The 22064-nt window shown below is 49.4% G+C and overlaps 1 protein-coding gene across 1 annotated transcript in view; it reads left to right on the top strand.

Annotated features, from left to right (window-relative positions):
• Positions 1-22064, top strand: part of RASGRF1 (Ras protein specific guanine nucleotide releasing factor 1) — a 132019-nt gene that overhangs the window by 82132 nt on the left and 27823 nt on the right. Inside the window, exons 11-21 of the mRNA XM_007951826.2 lie at positions 302-365; positions 2637-2773; positions 4996-5078; positions 7181-7429; positions 11310-11683; positions 13046-13171; positions 14012-14182; positions 15134-15240; positions 15916-16028; positions 16436-16496; positions 21128-21231. Coding sequence (XP_007950017.1) covers positions 302-365; positions 2637-2773; positions 4996-5078; positions 7181-7429; positions 11310-11683; positions 13046-13171; positions 14012-14182; positions 15134-15240; positions 15916-16028; positions 16436-16496; positions 21128-21231 — 1589 coding nt within the window. The remainder of the gene's footprint in view (positions 1-301; positions 366-2636; positions 2774-4995; positions 5079-7180; positions 7430-11309; positions 11684-13045; positions 13172-14011; positions 14183-15133; positions 15241-15915; positions 16029-16435; positions 16497-21127; positions 21232-22064) is intronic.

Consider the following 22064-nt stretch of genomic DNA (forward strand, 5'->3'; position numbering starts at 1 on the left):
TGTTTTGTTCTGTTGTGCATAGGGTCGCTATGAGTCGGAGCTGACTTAACAGCACCTAAGGAGCTCCGGTAGCATAGTGCCTAAGGCACTTGACTGCTAGCCAGAAGGCTGGTGGTTCAAACCCACCAGCCACTCCTCGGCAGGATGGTTGGGCAAGCTACTTCCGTAGCGATACTGCCTCGTAAACCCAAGGAGGGGTCACTATGAGTCGGGGCCGACTCGATGGCAAATAACAACAACAATGACAACAAATAACACATGTAGTCCCTTGATTCAAGGTGACCCTGATGTTCTTTTTCAGAATGGAGTCATATCCCTCATAGACTGCACCTTACTGGAGGACCCAGAAAGCACAGAAGAGGAAGGTCAGTGTGGAAATTACATGTGTGTGTGTGTGTGTGTGTGCATGCACACAGGTATATACACACTCACACATGCTAAAAAGTGGGGCCCAGATATTGTTTATTTGTTGGGAGGAAGGGAGGGTGCTGCAGTGTGGTGGACATGGAGAGGCTGGAGTCTGGATCTTTAGAGAAAGAGCTCCCTGGCCCAGCAGGGGCTGAGTTGGCCTTGATTGGCCTTCTTGGTTCCTTTCAAGCTCCTCAGGCCCCTGCACCAGTTAACACCATTAGGTTAGGGGGACATAGCATCTCAAAGAGCATACTTGTTCCCACATTCAAGGACTCGGTGGGCAGACTCAGAGTGTGGCCCTGCATTAGGTCATGCAGTGGACACCTAAGAGGTGCCCAGCCCCATCTCCATCCTTCTTGGGAAAGGATGGAATGTGCTGAGGACACATGGGCCACTGATAGAGGATATGCAGGGCTGGAGTCCTGAGAGTGGGGAGAGACCCCCACAGTGGGGTTGGAATAGTCGTGAGGGGAGGCAAGACCTCAGGGAGAAAGAAGAACGTGAAAGAAGGAAGCACATGAGCAAAGCCTCATCAGATCAGAAGGGTTTGGAGGGGAAGGTGGGGAGGACTGAGCCTGGTATTTGGAAATTCTCAGTGGAGGTTTTCTCTCCCCAGGTCATCAGAGTTGGGAGATGGGGTCATTATTCTAGGTTAGGGAGTGAGATCACTGCCATCTTTTAATTGGACCAATGTGGTTTCTGTCTCCCTTATTCACTGCCCGCCCCACTCAGAGAGTGCCTACGGGGTGCCCTGCACTGTGCCAGGGCCTGGGTATACCAGCAGGACTCATGTCTATGCCCTTCCTCAGAGTTGGGACTCCTCAGGGAGGGGCTATCTCTGATCCACTTCAACATCCTTGTCTCAGCCTGTCTGGGCTTAGGATTTGCTAGAGGTAGGGGCTGGTCTACATGCACACTTGACAACCCCCTCCCAACACACACACACACACACACACACAGGCATTCACTATTCAGCCCCAGCTACAGCTGGGCTCTGTTCCCCTCTGCCCCCTCCACTGAGGGCCAAGCCAAGTGGCTCCCCAAAAGGAGTATAATGTCTGCAATGATTTACCCTGGAGCACCCTGATTTCTTGGCCACAGCTGGTGCCTGGGAAAGCCTAGACTCATGTGAAATTGTCAGACCCCAAAACTCTTTTTCCTCCTGGGCCTTGAAGTGAGAATGTGTCCCTGGGGCTATGAGGAGGAAACCAGCCCAATACAACCTTCTCTAAGCTTCCCTGACTGGGAAACACACCCCCACCCAGATACTCCACTTCTTAGGGAAGACAGTGCCAACTCTGTGAGTTACCATGCAGAAGGCACTCCCCTGCTGCCCAGCAAAGAATCCTAAAGGAAAAGACAGGATCTCAGATATATCAAGTGTCATTCCTGGCTATATAGAAGGACATCCAAAGCCCAGAGAAGGAAGGGCAGTGATCCAAGGACACATAGCCTACAAGTAGCAGAACAGAACAGCCAAGGTGGGATGGAGGGGTAGCTGCATCTCTTCCCCCTCTCCTCACCCCCTTACTGTCCCCGCAAGGTTGCTGCTCTCCAGCAGCCTGCTGGGCGCTCCTTGTGTCAGGTCCCTAGCAGACCTTCCACAGCATTCTATCCCATTCTGTGCACTCTCAATCAATATAGGTGCATTGAAAGGAATCCCCGAGCTATGATCTTAGTCCTTCCAAATAAAAAACATTCAAGAGTTCTAGGAACTCTTCAGGTTAATAGCAGTCATAAAAATATCTTGAATTTGCGTGCCCTTCAGGGAGCTCCAAACTGAGTTAAGTATCTGGTCCAGTCCATAAAAGTTTAAGATCTTGAAGTTCTGAGCCTGGCCTGTGTACTGCCTTGGGATAGCAGGAGGGCCCTGGGCTTTGAGGTGGAGTTCTAGTCCTAGCCTTGCTGCTGCCCTGCTGGAAGTCTGTGGTAGGTCCTTTTTCAGAACCTCTCAGTTCCCTGCTGGTGACATGAGAGCAGAAGGCAGATTTTTTGTTCTTTGGGAACCCTCCACATTCCAGATCCACAGCTATCCCCATGTGGTTGAAGCTCCTTCTGTATTCCAGGTCTTAGTTTTTCTATCTTTGAAATGGGAATTCTCCACCTGGTACCTTCCAATGCAGAGCTCCCACCAGTAGATAAGGCAGGGTATCCTTCAAATATTTTCCAACAAGGAAAAGGGCACCCACACTTATTTTGCTAATTTCATATTTTGCAACTGGAAGCCAAAGGATCCGGCCAAGACATAGACCACTTGGATTTTAAGATCGGGGTGGAGCCAAAGGACTCCCCACCTTTCACGGTCATCCTCGTGGCCTCCTCCAGACAGGAGAAGGCAGCGTGGACCAGCGACATCAGCCAGGTGAGCAGCGTCACAGGTTCCTTCCCTGCTAACCTGCTTGGGAGCACGGGAGGCGACTGCATTGTTCTAATAGAAAACATACAAGTATCCTCCAGTGACACACCTGCAAGGCTGAGCCTGTCCCATTCACTGACTCCCTGGGGCCATTCTCAAAATGTGGTCTAGGGACCCTTTGCATCTCAGTCACCCAAGAAGGTGATTTTAAAAACCCAGCTTCTTGGGCTTCCCCCTAGACCTAGTGGATCCAAATCTCTGCTTTTAGACCTGAGAATCTTCGTTTTCAATACCTGTCCCTGGATCACCGGTGTACATGGAAAGGTTTGGGAACCACTACCGAGGATGTTAGAGAGGTGATAAAGGAAGAGGACTGGCCCCAAAAGCAGGGCATCTCATCCATTGAGTCAGGGCAGGTTCCTGGGACCAGGCCCTGGGTCAATTGTGCAGAAGGAAGATTTAGCCTCTGCTTTTGTCTGCTGAGAAAGAAGGCGGAAGTGTTAGGGCTGACTACCTTATTTGGAGCATTAACAGAAAATGCAGCCCTTGCTGGGTGCCAGTAAGACCCAGATGCCTATAAGAACCAGGGGTACAAGGAGGTGGACAGAAATTTGATTCCAGAAGGAAGCTGTGGGCTGCACCTGGGCTTGGACCCCACTATGAGCCACTCCCTGAGTCTAGAGAGGGCCTGTTATGAATTAAGAGCAGCCCCACCCCAACACCTGAAGAACCAGCCTGCTTGTGGAGTGGGCCGTGTGAGTTAGATCATCAAATGGTGGGAGAAAGGAGAAAGCTACACTGACATTTTCCCCCATACCATTCCAGTAATTTAGAGAGATGTGTGCCTTAGAAAAAAGGTCCCTGAGTAATGCAATGGTTTGTGCTTGACTACTAACCAAAAGGTTGGCAGTTCAAACCCATGCAGTGTGCAGTGGAAGAAAGGTCTGACAATCTGTCCCTATAAAGATTACAGCCAAGAAACCCCTATGGAGCAGTTCTCCTCTGTAACACTTGGGGTCACCATGAGCAAGAGGTTTGATTTTTTTGTTTTATTTTGTTTTTGCTGCCTTAGAAAGCTGGAAGAGCCAAGTCTTCATTGTGCTTAAGGAAGTCCTGCCTTCCTCCCTCCTCACCCTCTTGTTTTCATGCCCTGCTTCCAGCCTTCCCTGCCTGCCTGCTCCCACTGCCCTTCTGGCCTGTCTGCTCATTTCAGTCCCAGAAGAGTCAGGCAGGGTGGGGAGCCACATGCAGCACATGTCTACTCTTTCTGAGTCTTAGCACATGCCTTTAGAAGCCCACCACGATCTGGAGAAAGCTAGGGCCCCAAGCATGAGCAGTGGACACATTCAAGCTCCTATAAGTGGGTTTGGGGCTCCTGCCTAGAAGGTATCCCCAGACCTGGGCCTCCTGATGCCAGTGGGTAGTAGGTCCTCCAGCTCCTCCCTCTGGGATATGACAGTGACCGCTTTCCCCAGGCCCTCTGCTGCCTGCACAAAGCTCTGACCTGCCCCCTGTCCAAGCCCCCTTCATTCAGAGTTGCTGACAGAATCAGAGCTAAAGAGTCTAAGTTTTGTGCGTTGGAGAACTTGGCCTGGGAAATGCAAATGGACAGACATCTTGTTCTTCAAGGTGCCTTCAGAGGACCTGGCCTTGACCAGGAGGCAGGACCTAGTCATATCCACCACCCACTGTGCCCACTTCTCAGCTGCCACTTCTCAGTGACTTTGGCCCCACACAAATTCTTAACACCGGAAGATCCTGCCATGTACCATGGAGGCTCTCCCAACTCCCCAGTGGGCAGAGGACAGAGTGCACAGGGCAGTGCTCAAATGCAGGAAGGACAGAGGCCTTGCTGGACTGGCCTCCCAAGAGAGAGGAAACAATTTGGGCCTCTTTACTCACTGAGGCTCTGACCTTGTCCATACATTGGTCCTCCAAGATCAGCAACAGAGTGGTCAATGGCAGACACATCTATTTTGCAAACATCCCTGTGAAGTAGGAGTCATTATGCCCATTTTGCAGATAGGGAAACTAATGCTCAAACTGGGACTTGACTTCTTGGCCAAAATTCTATGTTCACTGACCCTTCACTTGCCTGGACTGTGCACCTAGCAGGGCTTGAGGTCACTGTGTAGGGCTGGGGCTTGGGAACTGCTTACTTCTTAGAGCAGAAGTTGTGGATCCCAGGACAGAAGCTCTGATACAGGGGGTGCGCTCTCTGTTTCCAGTGTGTGGATAACATCCGGTGCAATGGGCTCATGATGAACGCCTTTGAAGAAAATTCCAAGGTCACTGTGCCTCAGATGATCAAGTGAGTGCCTGTAACTGGTCTTGATCAGGCCACACACTAGCAGCCAGGACACTGGGGTGGGCTACCCCTGGGCTCAGAAAGATGCTGGGTTTCACCTTTTGGGGTTTGTTTGTTGTTTCAAATTACTAGTGTCTTTTTGGCTCGGTTTATTGTTCGAACATGTGAATTCTTGCATTAGGCTACTGAAAATACATTATGATTAAAATTTTACACAATTTTTAAGTATCTATTTTTCTTTTCCTGATTACAAAATGAATATATTGAACACTTCAAAATCACACACACACACACACAAAAAAAAAAAAGAGTATAAATGCAAGCTCCAGGACCACTGCACTTGTTTGAGAAACCCCCAACCTCAGAGGTTAAGGGGAGGCCCCCAGCTGAACACAGCCCTCCAGCCCCCTGTAACCCAGCCTCCCTCATCTGGCACAGGGGCACAATTCTCCTCCAGGGATCTGCTCTCCTAGCCCCGTTGCCCTCGCCCTCACCCTCCTCCTGACCCTGGTCATCCACACTGGCTCATGTCCTCTATTGGAACCTCTGAGTTCCGAGCCTGCTGACACCCACCTGGTACCCACTAGGACCCAGCCCACAGCCTCTTTTCTACTTCAAGTGCATGCTCTGGGGAACTGCAGACACAGCATCACTATCTAATTCCAGAACGTTTTCATCACCTCAAAAAGAAACCCATGGCTCTTAGCAGTCAGTCCCATTCCTTCCTCCCCACATCTCCTGACAACCAGTAATCTACCTGCTGTGTCTATAGATTTGCCTACTCTGGACATTTCATATACATGAAATCATGCTGTGTATGGATAGCCTTTTGTGACTGGTTTCTGTCATCATGTTTCCCAGGCTCATCCGTATCACAGCATGTATCAGTACATCATTCCTTTGTATCACCAAGTAATAATTCCATTGAGGAGCTCTGGTGACACTGTGATTAAAGCATTGGGCTGCTAACCAAAAGTCGGTGGTCAACCAGCTGCCGTGCCAGAGAATGATGAGGCAGTCTGCTTCTGTAAAGAGTTACAGCCTTGGAAACCCTATGGAGCAGTTGTACTCTGACCTAAAGGGTCGTTATGATTTGGAACTGACTGGATGGTGGTGGGTGAATATTTCATTGTATGAATAGACTACAAAATGTCCATTCATCAGTTGATAAACATTTAGGTTATTTCCACTTTTTGGCAATTGTGAATAAGGCTGCAATCAACATTCAACATTTGAACATTTGTTGAATAAATTTCCTTTGTATTTTGTGAGCTCAGCAATACATTAAAAAAAAAAAAAGTTGTTATATTTTATCCAAGGAGCCCTGATGACACCATGGTTAAGCGCTCAGCTGCTAACTGAAAGGTCAGTGGTTGAAACCCACCACTTCAAGGAGAAAAGACCTGGTGACCTACTCCCATAAAGATTTCAGCTTTGGAAACCCTATGGGGCAGTTCTGCTCTGTGTCCTCTAGAGTTGCTGAGTCAGAATCAACTTGACAGTGCACAACAAATTTTTTGTAGTATTTCAAGAGTTTATAGTGTAAGAAGTTTAGAATATTGCTGGGAAAAAGACATCACAGCCCTTTATTTATTTATTTATTTATTGTGATTTGGGTGAAGATTTACAGAGCAAATTCACTTTCCATACAGCAGTTCACATATACTTTGTCTCATGTCATTGACCACAGTTTACCACAATGCAACAGCTCCCCTCCAAATTCCTCCCCATAGTACCACTTCCCGTGTCCATCCCTCCATACTCTCCTGCCCCCTGAGCTATCTCCCTATGCATAAGCAGCCCTTCCTTCTCCCATGATTGTTCTCTCTAGGGCGTGTGTCTACTTGAGGTAAATGTTTAACTCACATGCCTGTACTTTGTTTGCACAGCCCTTTTTTCAATGCCATCCTTCAACACCTTTCCTTGCTCCCTTAAGAAGATAACTAGTCCTTCAGCAAACCATCTTGGCTCTTGTGCATGGGGGAGGCAGTGCAGTATGGCCACAGCCCCACCCCTCAGGGCACTTGCCACATGGTCAGGGAGACAGCTGTGGGCTCCAGCAATTGCAGACCCCAGTCACCTCTTTGTTCCTCCTCCCTCCTCAGGTCTGATGCCTCCCTGTATTGTGATGATGTTGACATTCGCTTCAGCAAAACCATGAATTCCTGCAAAGTGCTGCAGATCCGGTACGCCAGCGTGGAGCGGTTGCTCGAGAGGCTGACAGACCTACGCTTCCTAAGCATCGACTTCCTTAACACCTTCCTGCATTCCTACCGCGTCTTCACTACGGCTGTTGTAGTCCTGGACAAACTCATCACCATCTACAAGAAGCCCATCAGCGCCATCCCTGCCAGGTGGGCCAGCCTCACAGCTGGAGCCTACAGGTGTCCTCCTCTTCCTGTATCCACAAAGCTTCCAGCCCTGGGAGGGAAACTGAGCTTTGCATCAGAGGGTGGCCTGGGAGGCCCCTGGAGGAAAAGCTGGATATGAGCTGGGGTGATGTAAACCCCCCCACACACACACACACACACACTCATCCTGGAGCCAAGCAGGCTGACTTGCCTGATGCTACTGCTGAGTGAGGGAAGCTGGGTTACAGTGGGCTGGGAGGGCTGTGTTCAGCAGGGTGCCTCCCCTTAATCTCTGGGGTTGAGGTTTCTCAACTGCTTTCTCCACCCTCATCCCACCCTGCCCCTGGGTTTGGGCATTCTTTGTTCTCTCCTCCTTGCTCTCCCCCTTCAATCCCCTCATTGAAGCATAGGGCCCTACCTCTCCCCAAAGGACAGTGCTTTCCTACTGTCTTAGTCTCCTAGTGCTGCTATAACACAAATACCACAAGTAGGTGGCTTTAAAGAACAGATATTTATTTTCTCACAGTTTTGGAGGCTACAAGTCTGAATTCAGGGCACCAACTATAGCTTCCCTATAGAGGAAGGCTCTCTGTTGGCTCTGGGGGAAGACCATTGTCTCACAGAGACTCCCTTGTCTCTGTGTCTCTGCTGCTTCTTATAACTCAGAAGTAATTAAGTTTAGGACCCACCCTACACTGATATGGTCTCATTAACATAATAAAGACTATTCTATTTCCAAACAAGATTACATCCACAGGTACAGGGTTCCAATACATATTTTGTGAGGAGGGCACAATTCAATCCATAACACCCACCTTTCCCATATAAAAAAAAAGAGAACGCCTTATCTTTACTCTGCTTAAACCACATCCTTGCTCTGCTGAGAAAGGAGGTAGCCCTTTTTGGTGTATTTGGGGTGGTACAAAAAAAGGGAGGATGGGTGGCCACCTTGTCTTGGCTTCCTGGCTGTGTTTTTTATCCACATCATCACTGCTCAACCCAGCCCTGCCATTAGGCCAACTCTTTACCAGAAGGATAAATAGACATGACTCAGGGTACATAGCAAGTCTGTGACTGCGAAGGGTCCTGAACCCAGGGCCTACTCTCATTGAACCCACTCTGCAGCCCTCCTGTCCTCCTCACTTCCCTACCCCAACCAGTGTTCAATTTCCCATGCCAGCCCTGGCCAATCCTTAAGGGGCCTGTTGGGATCACTGTGAGATCCGTACAATGTGAGAAATCTAGGGGCAGAACAGCATTGGTCAGTCAGTGCAGAGCCTGGATAAGGCTGAGGCCAATCCAAAGGGCCCAGCGTCAGGTCTTCTAAGTAATAGATTTTGCTGTCCAATAAATTCCCAGTCCAACTCCTGGGCACCTAGAATCCTGATTTAACAAAGAACACTCTCCCCCCATCTTAGCCAATGGGACCTGGTTCCAAGTTAGGCCCTGTCAAATCAAGCAAGACCCTGCCTACAGCCTAATTTGAGATGCATAAGGAAGGTAGTTATTAATCCTCAGTTAACAAAGGGTGAAAGTGAGGCACAGAGCAATGGAGGATTTGCTCAAGGCCACTCAGCTGTAGGTCAAGTTCAGGCATCTGACTCAGGCCAGATGGACTCAACCAGTAATCAGGTGGGCTACATATGCTTCCCTTTCCTCAAAGACCACCTGTCTGGACCTCTTTGTGGAAGGCCCCAACTCTCTTCCAGCTGCCATTGAGTCAACTCTGACTCATAACAACCACATGGGTGGCAGAGTAGACCTGTGATCCATAGGGTTTTCAACAGCTGATTTTTCAGAAGGAAATCTTTCTTCCAAGACACCTCTGGTTGGACTAAACATCCAACCTTTCAGTTAACAGCCACCCAAGAACTCCATCCCTCAGAGCCCCTAAGTCCTGCTCTGGATGCTCCTCCCAGGCAAGACATGAGGCCAGAGCCTCAGCTCTAGGGCTATCTGAAGCAAAGCTCCTGACTCACACCAGCTCCCCAGTGCCACAGGGAGGCCAAGACTGGTCTCAAATGGAGCCGTAGACATGGGAAAGGGCCAGGAAGCCTGAGGCATGAGGTGCTCTAAACATCCCTCCCCTGCTCACACCGTGTTCCACCAGAGCAAGCCAACCACCCAAAATACCCTCTCCATCCCCTCCCCTCTCGCTCATTCTGCCCCAATCAGTGCTCACTGGCAGCTCAGACCAGGCCTCTTGAGAGCAGGTTAAGCCTTGCCTCTCTGTCTTAAACTTCTGGAAACCCAATAGTCTACTTCCCAGAGCCACTATGGAAACTCAGTAGCCAACTTCCCAGAGCCATGAGAGAGCAGTATGGGTTTGCATCTGAAAAGTAAACAAGATTGTTCTCAGGAGATCCAGGAGACAGCAGGCAGTGGGGCACAGTGAAAAGAGGCAAGTTCAGATCCCAACTTTCACTCAGTCCTGTCACATTGGCCAATTTCCTTAGCCTCTCTAAGCCTCAGTGTCCTGTCTGTGAAAAACCAAACAGAACAAACCCATTGCCGTTGATTCAGTTCTGACTTATAGCGACCCTACAGGACAGGGTAGAACTGCCCCACAGGGTTTCCGAAGCTGTAAATCTTTACAGAAGGAGAGTCCCAGATCTTTCTCCCATGGAACAGCTGGTGGATTCAAACTGCCAACCTTTCAGTTGGCAGACAAATGCTTAGCCATTGTGCTACCAGTACTCCCTCCTACTTGTGAAATAAGGTAATAATATTTACTTTAGTGCCTAAGGCAATTTGACTGCTAACCAGAAGGCTGGTGGTTCAAACCCACTCGCCACCCCTCAGAAGGAAGATCAGGCAATCTACTTCCGTAGACATACTGCCTTGGAAACCCAAGGAGAGGTCGCTATGAGTCAGAATCAACTTGATGTCAATGAGTTTGTTTTTTTGGTTTTTGGTTTTGTTTTTTTGTTTTTTTGTTTTGTTTTGTTTTGTTTTGTTTTTTTGGTTTAGAGCAATAGTGAGGATTAAAAGAGATAAGGTTTTTCCCATGGGCAACATAGAGCTAGCACACTCAATGTATGTAAGCCATTGCTTTAATTATTAAGTACATATCACCTATTTCCAGCTTGGCCCTGAGCTGTGGCCTCTGCTATGAGGATGGTAGGTGTATAACCAGAACTACTAAGAGACTCCACTTTCAGCCTTCCTCCCCCCACACACACTGTACTAAATGGAACGGACACTGGGTTTAGAGTCCAGAGATATGACTCCACATGAGTCATTTCCCATCTCTGAGCCTCGGTTTCCTCATCCTCAGGAGCTCTGTAAGGATGAGGTCAGAGTGTAGTCGTGAAATAGGCCCTTGTGTGGGATGGAAGAAGGTTTTGCAGAAGCCTAGAGGTCATGGGGAGGAGGAGCTCTGGTGGTGTAGTGCCTAAGACACTTGACTGCTAACCAGAAGGCTGGTGGTTCAGACCCACCAGCCACTCCTTGAAAGGAAGGTTGGGCAATCTACTTTCATACTAATACTGCCTTGGAAACCCAAGGAGGGGTCGCTATGAGTCAGGTCTGACTTGATGGCACATAACAACAGAGGTCATGGGGAGCCCTTAGCAGCCAGGTCAGATGCTGCTACTAACCAGATGGGAGGCAGAGGAGAGTGCATCAGATACATCACCTTCACCGTGCAAGACCCATGTCCCCCACCCAAACCATCAAGAGCAGGACACATGTTTATGGACAATTGGTCATAAGTCATATAATCCCACAGACTATTTGGCCTGCTCAGAGAGCCAGCGCAGGCTTCAGGAATGGTGAGAATGAGGGAGCCATTGCTGTCCCCCTGAGCCTTGCCAGAGGTGGGTCACCTGAGGTCTGGGCATCCTCAGGCCCCTCCTGACCATTTCTTTTCTATTCCCTCCAGGTCTCTGGAGCTCTTGTTTGCCAGCGGCCAGAGCAACAAGCTTCTGTATGGTGACCCCCCCAAATCCCCACGTGCCACCCGCAAGTTCTCCTCACCACCACCCCTATCCATCACCAAGACATCATCCCCAAGCCGCCGGCGGAAGCTCTCCCTGAACATCCCCATCATCACAGGCGGCAAGGCCCTAGACCTGGCCGCACTCAGCTGCAACTCCAATGGCTATACCAGCATGTACTCAGCCATGTCACCCTTCAGCAAGGCCACACTGGACACTAGCAAGCTCTACGTATCCAGCAGCTTCGCCAACAAGATTCCAGATGAGGGTGATGTGACCACTGAGAAGACTGAAGACCCCTCAGCTCTCGGCAAGCAAAGTGAGTGGCTGTGTGGGCTGAGCCACCCCTTTGCTCATGGGCCCACTGAGGCTTGGCCCAGCCCATCTAGGCATTGGGGCTGCTCCTTGAAGTGCCCGTGGGGCAGGAGGGAAAAAGCTTCAGGGTCCCAGCCAGATCATGGAAGCAATGCAGAGTCTGGGCAATGCAGAGAGATAATCAGGGAGCCCTCTGTGGGAGCCCAGGCTGCTGGTGTGAGGCAGACAGGAAGTTGAAGGGCATCTCTACACATGAGATGAGTCAGCTCCTGCTGCCTAGACAACAGCTTCATCCTGCATCCTTGCACTTACCCATCTATGCGGTGGACATGTCCTGCCCACCCAATCTGGGCCAGCCCCCAGTTGAGGCCCTCCAGAATTCAGTCTATTGGGAAGCCAGACCAGACACTACAACTTGGACACTTGATACATGGTGTTAGAAGAGGGTTGAAGGGGGTGGAGTGGGGATGCCATCAGGAGAGTCAGATAAGGTTTCCTGGAGGATGCATTGGATCTAGATTTTCCCCAGGAAGAAGGGAGAACATTCTAGACAAAGGATGCAGAGTGTACAAGACTGGGGAGCAAAGAAAAGCATTGTGTGTTCAGGGAACAGCTTGAAGCTCAGCATACCTAGGATGTTGGGTACAGGGGGAATAGGTGGAGATGTTGCTGGAGCAGAGCATCTGCATTCTAGAAGGGCATTTGTTTGGGTGGTTGGTCTGGTTCTATCTTAGCTTAGGTCAGAGACTCACCAACATCTTGGTTAGCACACACACGCCCACACATAAACACGTATACACACAACCCTGGCTGGTCAGAAGGCTTTGAGGAGGAGACCTTTGAAAAAGACTTTGAAGATGCTCAGGATTCCTCCCCTTTGGGATGAGAAGAGAGGAGGCAGAGGGCTCCCCAGCAGAGGGCAAAGTCTCCAAGAGGCTCCATCTGCAAGTGACATTTACTGTGGCATATACAGTGCATGGATGACATGCACAGGTGAAAGTCAGTAACCAACGGAACAACCCACCAGAGAGCCCCAAATGCCATCCTGCTGGTACAGAATATGGGATCCTGGCAGAAGGTGGCTAGAGGGACAGAATCCATCTAACATAAACCTAGAGTAACTCCTCTTCAGTGGGTCCAAGGCTGTCACATTATAAAATGTAAAGAAGGACAGTCCTGGGGAATTGGCACTGAGCTTGATCAGTGACCCAGGGGTCTGTGAACCCTAATTGTGTGTGTATATGTGTGTGTGTATACAATGGGCATACCCAAACTTACTCTGGTTTACTTCAGTAAATTATAGACCTAAATGTCAAGATCAATGAATAGCTGAGAAAAGTAAAATTATTTCTTTCTTTTTACCCAGGCTCAGAAGTCTCTGTGAGGGAAGAGTCAGATATTGATCAAAACCAGAGTGATGATGGTGATACTGAGACATCACCAACGAAATCTCCAACGACACCAAAATCAGTAAAAAGCAAAAATTCTTCAGGTACAACTCACCAACCTGAAACTACAACAGATTCCTAGAGGATGTGTAAGATCGAGGTTGGGAGTGGGCGGCAGGTCAAGTACAGGCAAGGCGAGTGAGTGTCATCCCATAAATAAAAGAGTGAGTCCTAAGGATAATTATTCTCATATTCCATAACCCGGAGAGAGACTATGGGTGCCCCAGCATTGGCTGGGTAGGCCCTACTTTTCAAGGCCCATAGTCATTTCCTATCTTCAGATAAGACTGCATCTCACCCACCCAAGACAGGTCAGCAGAGAGGCCCAGCATCTTATTCACAGAAGATCCAGATTCCTAAGGTGCCTCTGAAGCTCTGACTTCATGTCAGATTCTGTGCTAGGTCTTTTTTTTATCTTGACAACTTGTCGAGTGACCAAGTGATCCCATTTTTCAATTAAGAGAAAAGGGTAGAGGGATTGTGCTTTACAGAGACTTATAAGATGAAGCTAAAGGTTTCTCAAGTCAAATTCTACTACTGTTATCATTATAAAGAATTCTTATTATTGCTAATAATAGTAATATTCTATGACATTTATATAATGTTTCACCCAGTACAAAGTAATTGCTTCTGTGTTAGCTCTTTTAATCTTTACAACAACCTTTTGAAATATTTATATCCCCATTATCCAGAGGAAATTACTAAGGCTCAGAGAGGTTAGGTAACTTACCCAAGAACACGTAGCAAGTGAGGGGGCAGGGATTAGAATTTTACACTGGGTGAACAGACTCTGACTGCAGTCCTCTCTCCATCGTACCATGCCAATGAGCCCGTCATATGCTGGAGCCAGGAAAGGCTAAGGGTTGGTTCCATCCTCTCCACAGAGTTCCCGCTTTTTTCCTATAATAATGGAGTTGTCATGACTTCCTGTCGAGAACTGGACAGTAACCGCAGCGCCCTATCTGCTGCTTCTGCCTTTGCCATAGCAACAGCGGGAGCCAATGAGGGCACCCCAAACAAAGAGAAGTACCGGAGGATGTCCTTAGCAAGTGCAGGTATGTTGGGGCCTGGTCTGCATCCATGGGGCCCTCCACCAGGCAGCCCCACTGTGTGAGGACTGTGCCAGGGAGGGTCACCACTAGCAGGGACACAGCCACAGACTCAGGAATTCATCCCCCTGCAGGTGTGGAACTTATGCTTAGAGAGCTAATTACTCTCACTAACTGGAACCAAGCTTCCTATGTCATTATCATGACTTTTGGCAGCCCTCTCTGACTTACTGAGGTCCGGGGTCACAGCCTCTATCTCCCTGCCACCTGTGTCTAGGGCAAAACCTGCCTCTGCACCCCTGCCCTATGCCCCTACTCTCACCTCCCATCACCAACCAAATAAAATCCAGACTACTGGATCTGGCATGCCCAGGGCGGGGGAGAGTGCTTATCTCTAGCCAATGCCCCCACTACACTCCACCCAAACCTACCCTAGCTTCCAGCCACTTTAAACTAATTGTCCTGTCCCACCCCCCAGCCTCTGCCAATGCTGTTCATTTGCCTAGAGGCCCCCTTCCTTCCCACCCACCCCCCTTTTCAACTTAGCAAACTTCTACTCTTGCTTCAAAGCCCATTGCCCTTGAACTTGTCACCCCATCCCCCTAGGAAGAACTAGTCCCTTCTACTTCCCATGTCTACAAGTGGCTCCTTCAGGAGAGACTGTATCTAGGGAGAGCCAGTGTGGCTCTGTCTGAGAGGTTGCCTCAATCTTCCAGCAGCCCTTGAGCACATGGGGAGGCCTGGTGGAGACAGGTGTTTATAGACCATGTACACTGAAAAGTCTTACTGGTCAGCACCTGCCCCGTTAGATATTTCATATCCCACGGCCCACAGCTCTCACCCCAGTAGCCATGAGGAGCAGCCCCAGCTTAACCCAGTCTGGAATTTGAATGCAGACAAGAGCCAAGCTGTTTCTCTCCTCATGTCCTTTCTCCCCTCTGCCATGCATGCTGCCAGGGTTTCCCCCGGACCAGAGGAACGGAGACAAGGAGTTTGTGATCCGCAGAGCTGCCACCAACCGTGTCTTGAATGTGCTCCGCCACTGGGTTTCCAAGCACTCACAGGTGGGCGGGACCCTCCCTGGGCAGGGGTACTAAAGACCAGCAGGCATTGACCCAGGAGCCAAGTGCCCTCTGAGAGCAGAAGGAGCCAGGTGGTCATCACTGGGCTGACAGAAGGGAGGGAGCCTAAGTGTGCCACCTTGATATTCTCAGAAGGGCCTGAGCAGATCCCATAGGCAGGGGTCAAGGACATTCAAAGGGACAAGTGGGCTGTCTCTGTCTGTTGTTATTGTTATGTGCCGTCGAGTCGGACCCAACTCATAGCAACCCCTCCTTGGGTTTCCGAGGCAGTATCACTACAGAAGTAGATTGCCCCATCTTCCTTCCGAGGAGTGGCTGGTGGGTTTGAACCGCCAGCCTTCTGATTAGCAGTCAAGTGCCTTAGGCACTGCACTACCAGAGTAGCAGGGTACAAAGTAGGTTGGTGCCTCCCAGAGTTCTGGCTGAGAGGTACAGCCAGCTGAGGGCTGATGCTTAGTGTTGTCCTGCTGCCTTTCACCTAAGAGCCCCTAGGCTCCACTTGTCCCCGGCCATGCAACCAGCTGAAAGGAAAATGAGACAGGGCAGCTGTGTGAACCGAGATAGAAACTGCAACCTCCTCCCCTGGCCTGGGCTGGGACCACTGTCAGGCAGCTTGAAAACAATAGCCAGAGCCACCCAACACATCTTCCCCCGCAGGACTTTGAAACCAACGATGAGCTCAAATGCAAGGTGATCAGCTTCCTGGAGGAGGTTATGCACGACCCAGAGCTCCTGACCCAAGAACGGAAGGCTGCAGCCAACATCATCAGGTAAGTAAGGCACCCAGCCCCCAGGGGCAGTACGGCCTGCTGGAGTAGGGCTACAGAGATGGTCAGGCAGAGCCCTGTCCTCAAAGTCTTCCTGCCCAGGTCTAACAGGGATCAGGTACACACACACCTGGCCGAACAAGGTGAAACCAACAAGGTGAGACTCAGGGAACCCCCAGTAGGAACTCACCCAGCCAGGAGAGTCAGCAAGGTGAGTCTAGAAGGGTGGACCGTAAGGAAGAAGTCGATGAAGAAGAAAGGGACAAAGAGAATAGCATGAGCAAAGACAGAGAGATAAGAGAACTTTGAGTACATGGGAGAGGCTTACAAATTTCTCCGTCTGGCTGAGACAAGGAGCTGGTGGAGAGATATGGTCCAGGTACAGACTCATCATGCCTTCTCATCCCCAGGACTCTGACCCAGGAGGACCCAGGTGATAACCAGATCACACTAGAGGAGATCACGCAAATGGTAAGCCAGGCCCACCCTCACATACTATTGTAGGAACAACAAGGTTCTTACCCCTGTCGCACAGAACCAATTATCACAACAGGCTGAGGTGGGAAAGCAAAAGAATTTATTACGTATCAATACCCAAAGAGACAGGGAGAATCGCTTCTCCAAAAAAGCTGTCTTCCCAGCTGTGGCGGGAGTGGGGGGTTGCATAGGAGGGAAGGACACAGGGAAGAGCTAACTACAGGGAGAAGCGGGAAGAGAGCTGTTACATTGTGGGGAATCGCAGTCAATGTCATGAAACAAAATGCATATATTTGAACTGCTGTATGGAAAATGAATTTGCTCTGTAAACTTTCACCCAAATCACAATAAAATTAAAAGAGAGAGAGAGAAGAAGAAGAAGAAGCCATTTTAAAAAATAATCTGTCTTCCCCAGCTGGGAAATGGCTAGGTTTTATAAAGGGAATTGGGCTAAGGGGTAGAAGGGTTTGAGGAATGCTGATAATGCTTTCTTCTTGTTATTGGGATGAGTTGTTGCTGCCTTGTGACCTTTCAGTAATTTTTCTGGTCAGTGTTTTAAAAAAAAGAAAAAAGCCATCCTTGGTCAGGACAAAGTGTCCTTCAAGCTCCCGCACCTGCCTAGAAAGGTTAACTCTACAAGAAGGGGAGAGCATGGGAATGGGTACCCTCAGGCCTCTCAGGTCCACCAGGGGTGTCTCTGTTTCTCCTTTATCTTGGTTGCTCCAGGCTCCATGTCTCCTTTCTTAGGGCCGTCTAGTTCCATAAACTGCAATTATCAGCTTCAATCCGTCAGTGAGTTTAAGCCACATGCCCAAAGGAATGTGTGAGAACAACCTAAAGTAACTACCCTATTTATGTAGAGGGAAGGAGGGGTAAAAGGCAAGTAGAGAATTAATCATTATGGTTAATAGCTACTCTAACCATGACTGTTCATTTGTTACATTTCTGTAATTTTTCAGCAAAAAGGCTTCTCTGGCCCTTCAACAAGGCTAGCCAAAGCTGTCCTTCCCAGCCCTTCCCTGACCTTCCCTGACTTCCTGGATGCCCACCCTTTTGTCCCCTTCTGCTCTTGCTCAGCTCTCACGTACTTCCTGGAAGAAGGAGGATAAGAAGTAGGAACTATAATTGGTGGAGTGCACTGTGGCATTGTTCTAGACTCCTAAAGATTTGAACTATTCTTATCAACAACACTGCAAGTTTATATCAGTGTCCCCATTTTACAGATGGGGCAGCTGGGGCACAAGGAGGTTAAGTGACCCACCTAAGTGGGAAGAGGCAGAGCTGGCATTTTGGTTCAAGACCGGCTGACTTCAAAGCATGAACTCATTCCATCCCCCATGCTGCCTTCTCCCAAGGAGTCAGGGTGCAGAGTTCCTCCTGCCCAGAAATGATGGACTCCAGGGAAAGAGCCATGCTCGCCACAAGGCTATGAATGAGCTCCTGGTGCCATTGCAGACCCGGCAGGGAATGATGAGCTTGCATACTGCATGTGTGTGGCTAAGGCCGCTTTTCTCCCAGGCCACTAATGTGTGCTCCAGAATGACAGCAAGAGCCATCCTAGAACCCTCAGCCCTGCCATCATGTTAGCCAATAATGCTGGATATGAACTCATTGACCTCACAAGAGGTTGAGATTGCATGGCGCCTCAGCCTGGCTCACTTCCCACACTGACTAAATGACCTCCAGTCTGTTGAAAATAGCCAGGGAGGACATAGGACTGAGTGAGTTCTTGACCCACTGTTCCCCTCCCCTCCCACTGACCCCTTTTCACTTCTGGAGTTGGCTCTCTCAGTCTCGGGGTGTGGGTGAGGCAGAGTCAGATTGCCTAATAAGCAAGATAAGCATTGCATGGTGAAACCCCCATGACACTGTTCACTACAAATTAGTAAGCAAGCACAAGTATGCCCGTGCTTACCTTGCTTAGTGTGTGCTGTCCACCCTGGTCAAGGATTGTAAATCTGAAAAGCAGCTGCAATTCTGCAGAAAGTTGCTATGGGGTTGGGAGAGAGACAGATGCCATCCATACCTGGAAGGAGAATCTTTGATGCGGTGAAAAAAAAATGTGAAATTGTTCACTACAGATTAGTAATTAAGCACAAGTAAGCCAGTGCTTATCTTGCTTATTGGATAATCTAACACTGGAGTGAGGCCACCAGCCAATTCTGGAGCAACAAGCCCCCTGCCCACAACCTACCCACACTGCAGCCTAGACCGGCCCCCTGAAAGAAAGGCCTGATGCCCCAGGAAGCCCACATCTGCCCCTCAGTAGGGAATTTAATAGTGTAGGTTGAGACTTTCAGCTGCTGGCATCTCTTCACCCTGGGGGCCAATGCTGAAATGCTGCATAAAATGCTGAGAGAAAAGAGCTCCACCCCTGGCCATTCCCTGAAGGGGAGCACACTGTACTCAGCAGGTGTATCTAGGGAAAATAATGCCTATGGCAATTAGTTTTACCTTACTGAATCATCTCTCACAGCTGCTGATGGAAACTATGAGGGCGAATAGAAACTTTTCACTCGTGCCCCCCTGAAAGGGCACCCTGGGCATGTGCCATAACTTAGATACACCTCTGACTATACTCGAGCCTGTTTCCCAATCTGGGCCTGACTAGTTGTTGACCCCTCCAGAGCATAAGGGCCACTTGTTCCTTCCTGGATAGCCTGGGCCTTTTCCAGAACAAAGCCCTGCTGAGCTGCCCCTGGCCCTGACATGACATACACAGAGGGCCTGTGGGGAGCAGATCCAGTGTGAGGAGGCCCCTGGTGGCCTCTGCAGAGAGTAGAAAGGCCTCTTACCATGAGGTCTTTAGCAAGCCTTACAAAAAGTGGGGGAAGATGTGGTTCTGGACTCTGCTTCCAGGTTGCCCACCAAAGAGGCAGGAGAAAGAGTTACCTCCTCCTCCTTTCCCAGCGTGCAGTCTCCTGGCCAGGAAGCTAATGCAGGCCTTTCACAAAGACGCACCCTGAGCCACTGGGCCATGCCCCACCCTGCCCCCTCAGGTCTTTCCGGGCCAAGCCAGGACTGATCCTTGGTCCTGACAGTTCAGCCATTCTGGGCTGCCTGCATCCACCTGCTTCAGAGATTGGGGGGTATGAGAACACATGGGAACCCTGTCCCTGGGGTCCAGATGGCCCTGCTGCTCTTGTCCTCTTGGCCTGAGGACATATGCCCCCCACACCCAAACAAGTCATTTGCCCAAGGCGTACTGTCCCCATACCCATGCTCCCTCCTATATCTGGCCTTCTGAATGTGCTGTTCAATCATCTCTGGGTGATTCTGTCAGGAAAATTGTACTGACACACACAAAGGCTGATTTGGGAGCTCCGTGCTGTGTTTTCCTACAGTCTCTGTCCCTTTTCTGCTCACATGTATGAGCTCCCTTAGCCTGGAGCTCCCTGTGGCCAAGGACTCTATTTTCTGGTCTTCATATCTGCAGGGTCTAACACAGGACTATACAATGAATGTTTGCTAAGAAAATGGAAGGGAGAGGAGGAGACACTTACTCTGGAAAGGATGGCTTGTCCCCTTGATATGGCCTAGACCCACTTCCCTTGTGACCAATGAAGCTGCTGGGACTTCTGGGACAATGGGCTGATTGGGAGAGTCATAAAAAAGCAGTAGTGATGAGGGGCAATAGAAGTCTCTCTGCCTATAGTGTCTACCCAGTGGACTGACTCCTCTCCTCTTGTACAGCCCAATTGGCCCTTGAGACAGGAGAAGGGTCCTTATTCCTAATTTACCCCTCAGTGGGCATAGGCTCCCACCAGGACCAACCATGGTTGTCCCTTTCCCCCCTTTTCTCTAGCCCTCACTCTCCCAGATCCAACAGACTTCTCATGAGGTCTTTGTGCCCCAGAACACCTCTGATCTAATCTCTGCCATGGGCACTACCTATGTTTCCCTGAGAATTTCCTTTGGGCAAAAGGACAAGGTGGTGACTCCCTTAAAGGTGGTAGCCATGGGTGAACCTGGAGCCAGAGACATGTAACCAGGGGCCAAAGGCCAGAAAGCTGCCTCTGAGCACAAGACTGGGACACTGTGTGAACTCATCACACCTGGGAGTCCACACCTGCTGATAGACTTTAAAAGGAAAGTGTATTCATCCGGTCATAGACCCAGACAGAACCTGACAGGAATGTAAAGCCATAGCTGGGTGTCAGGTGACCTGGTCCCTTTCTAGTTGACAAGTCATTAACCTCTGTCAGTCTGGGTTTTCTCAGTCATACACTCAAACTAAAACTAAACCCACGCCATCGAGTTCATTCTGACTCACAGAGATGCTAAAGGACAAAATGGAACTACCCAATAGGGTTTGCAGTCATATACCAGGGGTAATGAAAGCTCATTTGCAGGGTACATGAGGACTAAATGGAGCAATACTCATGAAGTACCACACACAGACACACACACACACACACACACACACACGGAGCTCAACAAATGGTGACTCCTGGCTTCCCTCGTCACTTTTCCTTCATCTCCCCCATCTTGGTCCACCTAGAGAGCCTCCACAGTCACTGCCATCCACCCATCCAGCACAGTCTAGTCTGAGATTCGCCCAGAGAAGTGCCCAAAGCCAGTTTGCTATCCCTCATGGACCTAACTTGAGACCTTGTTTCTCTCAGGCTGAAGGTGTGAAGGCCGAGCCTTTTGAAAACCACTCTGCCCTGGAGATTGCAGAACAGCTGACCTTGCTGGACCACCTCGTCTTCAAGAAGATTCCCTATGAGTAAGTGGGTACAGGTGCCCTTCCTCCAGGCACGGTCTTTGGAAGCATCCCTGAAGCACACACAACCAACTCCCAGAGCTGTGTGGATTCTTTACACCTTGAAAAAAGAGTGCATGTGTCTGCAGGGGTGAGGGAGGATCTCCCATCTTCTTTTTCTCTAAGTTCTCTCCTTACCTATCCGCCGCACACATCCGCTTTTCCAGAAGCACCTCTAGCTCTGAGCTCCTATTCAGCAGATTAGTTAGGGAAGGAATGTGTGTTCACACATGTGAGCAAATGAGCATGTGCACACATGTGTGTGGTAGATATGTACCTACAGAGTGAGAACCCCCAAGATCAGGCTTTGGGTACAGCTCTGGATTTTGAGGAAGCACCGAAACCTGGTGTTACGTGCTTGGACTATCCTGCTTTTTTCCAATATGTTGTTTTTACATCACTGTAATTATATAGCTTAAATTATTTTGTATTCTTCTTTTCACATCTAACTGTACACCAAAATGATATTTGTAAACTGTGTTTTTAATAAATACACAATATTCCCTAACATTGCATTAGGCCAGGAGGTTGTTTCCACTTTCAAATTTAAAGCTGACATCTTTGTAGCTAAATATTTCTCTGAATTTCTGACACGTTCCATAGAATAGCTTTCCAGAAGTGGAATCAGCAGATCTGAGACTATGCATCATTTTAGGGTTTTCTGTCCCTGCCTTCCAGAAAGGGGGCCCCACCTGGTAAACTCCCATGCCCTCACCAACACAAGCATTGCCTCACTTAAATGAAGAGTGTCGACATTCTGGAAACCAAACACATCTGGGCATATAAACAGTAGTCCT

This window comes from Orycteropus afer, unplaced genomic scaffold (assembly GCF_000298275.1).
Source record: "Orycteropus afer afer isolate SDZICR_OR568_19922 unplaced genomic scaffold, OryAfe1.0 scaffold00313, whole genome shotgun sequence".
Classification (NCBI taxonomy): domain Eukaryota; kingdom Metazoa; phylum Chordata; class Mammalia; order Tubulidentata; family Orycteropodidae; genus Orycteropus; species Orycteropus afer.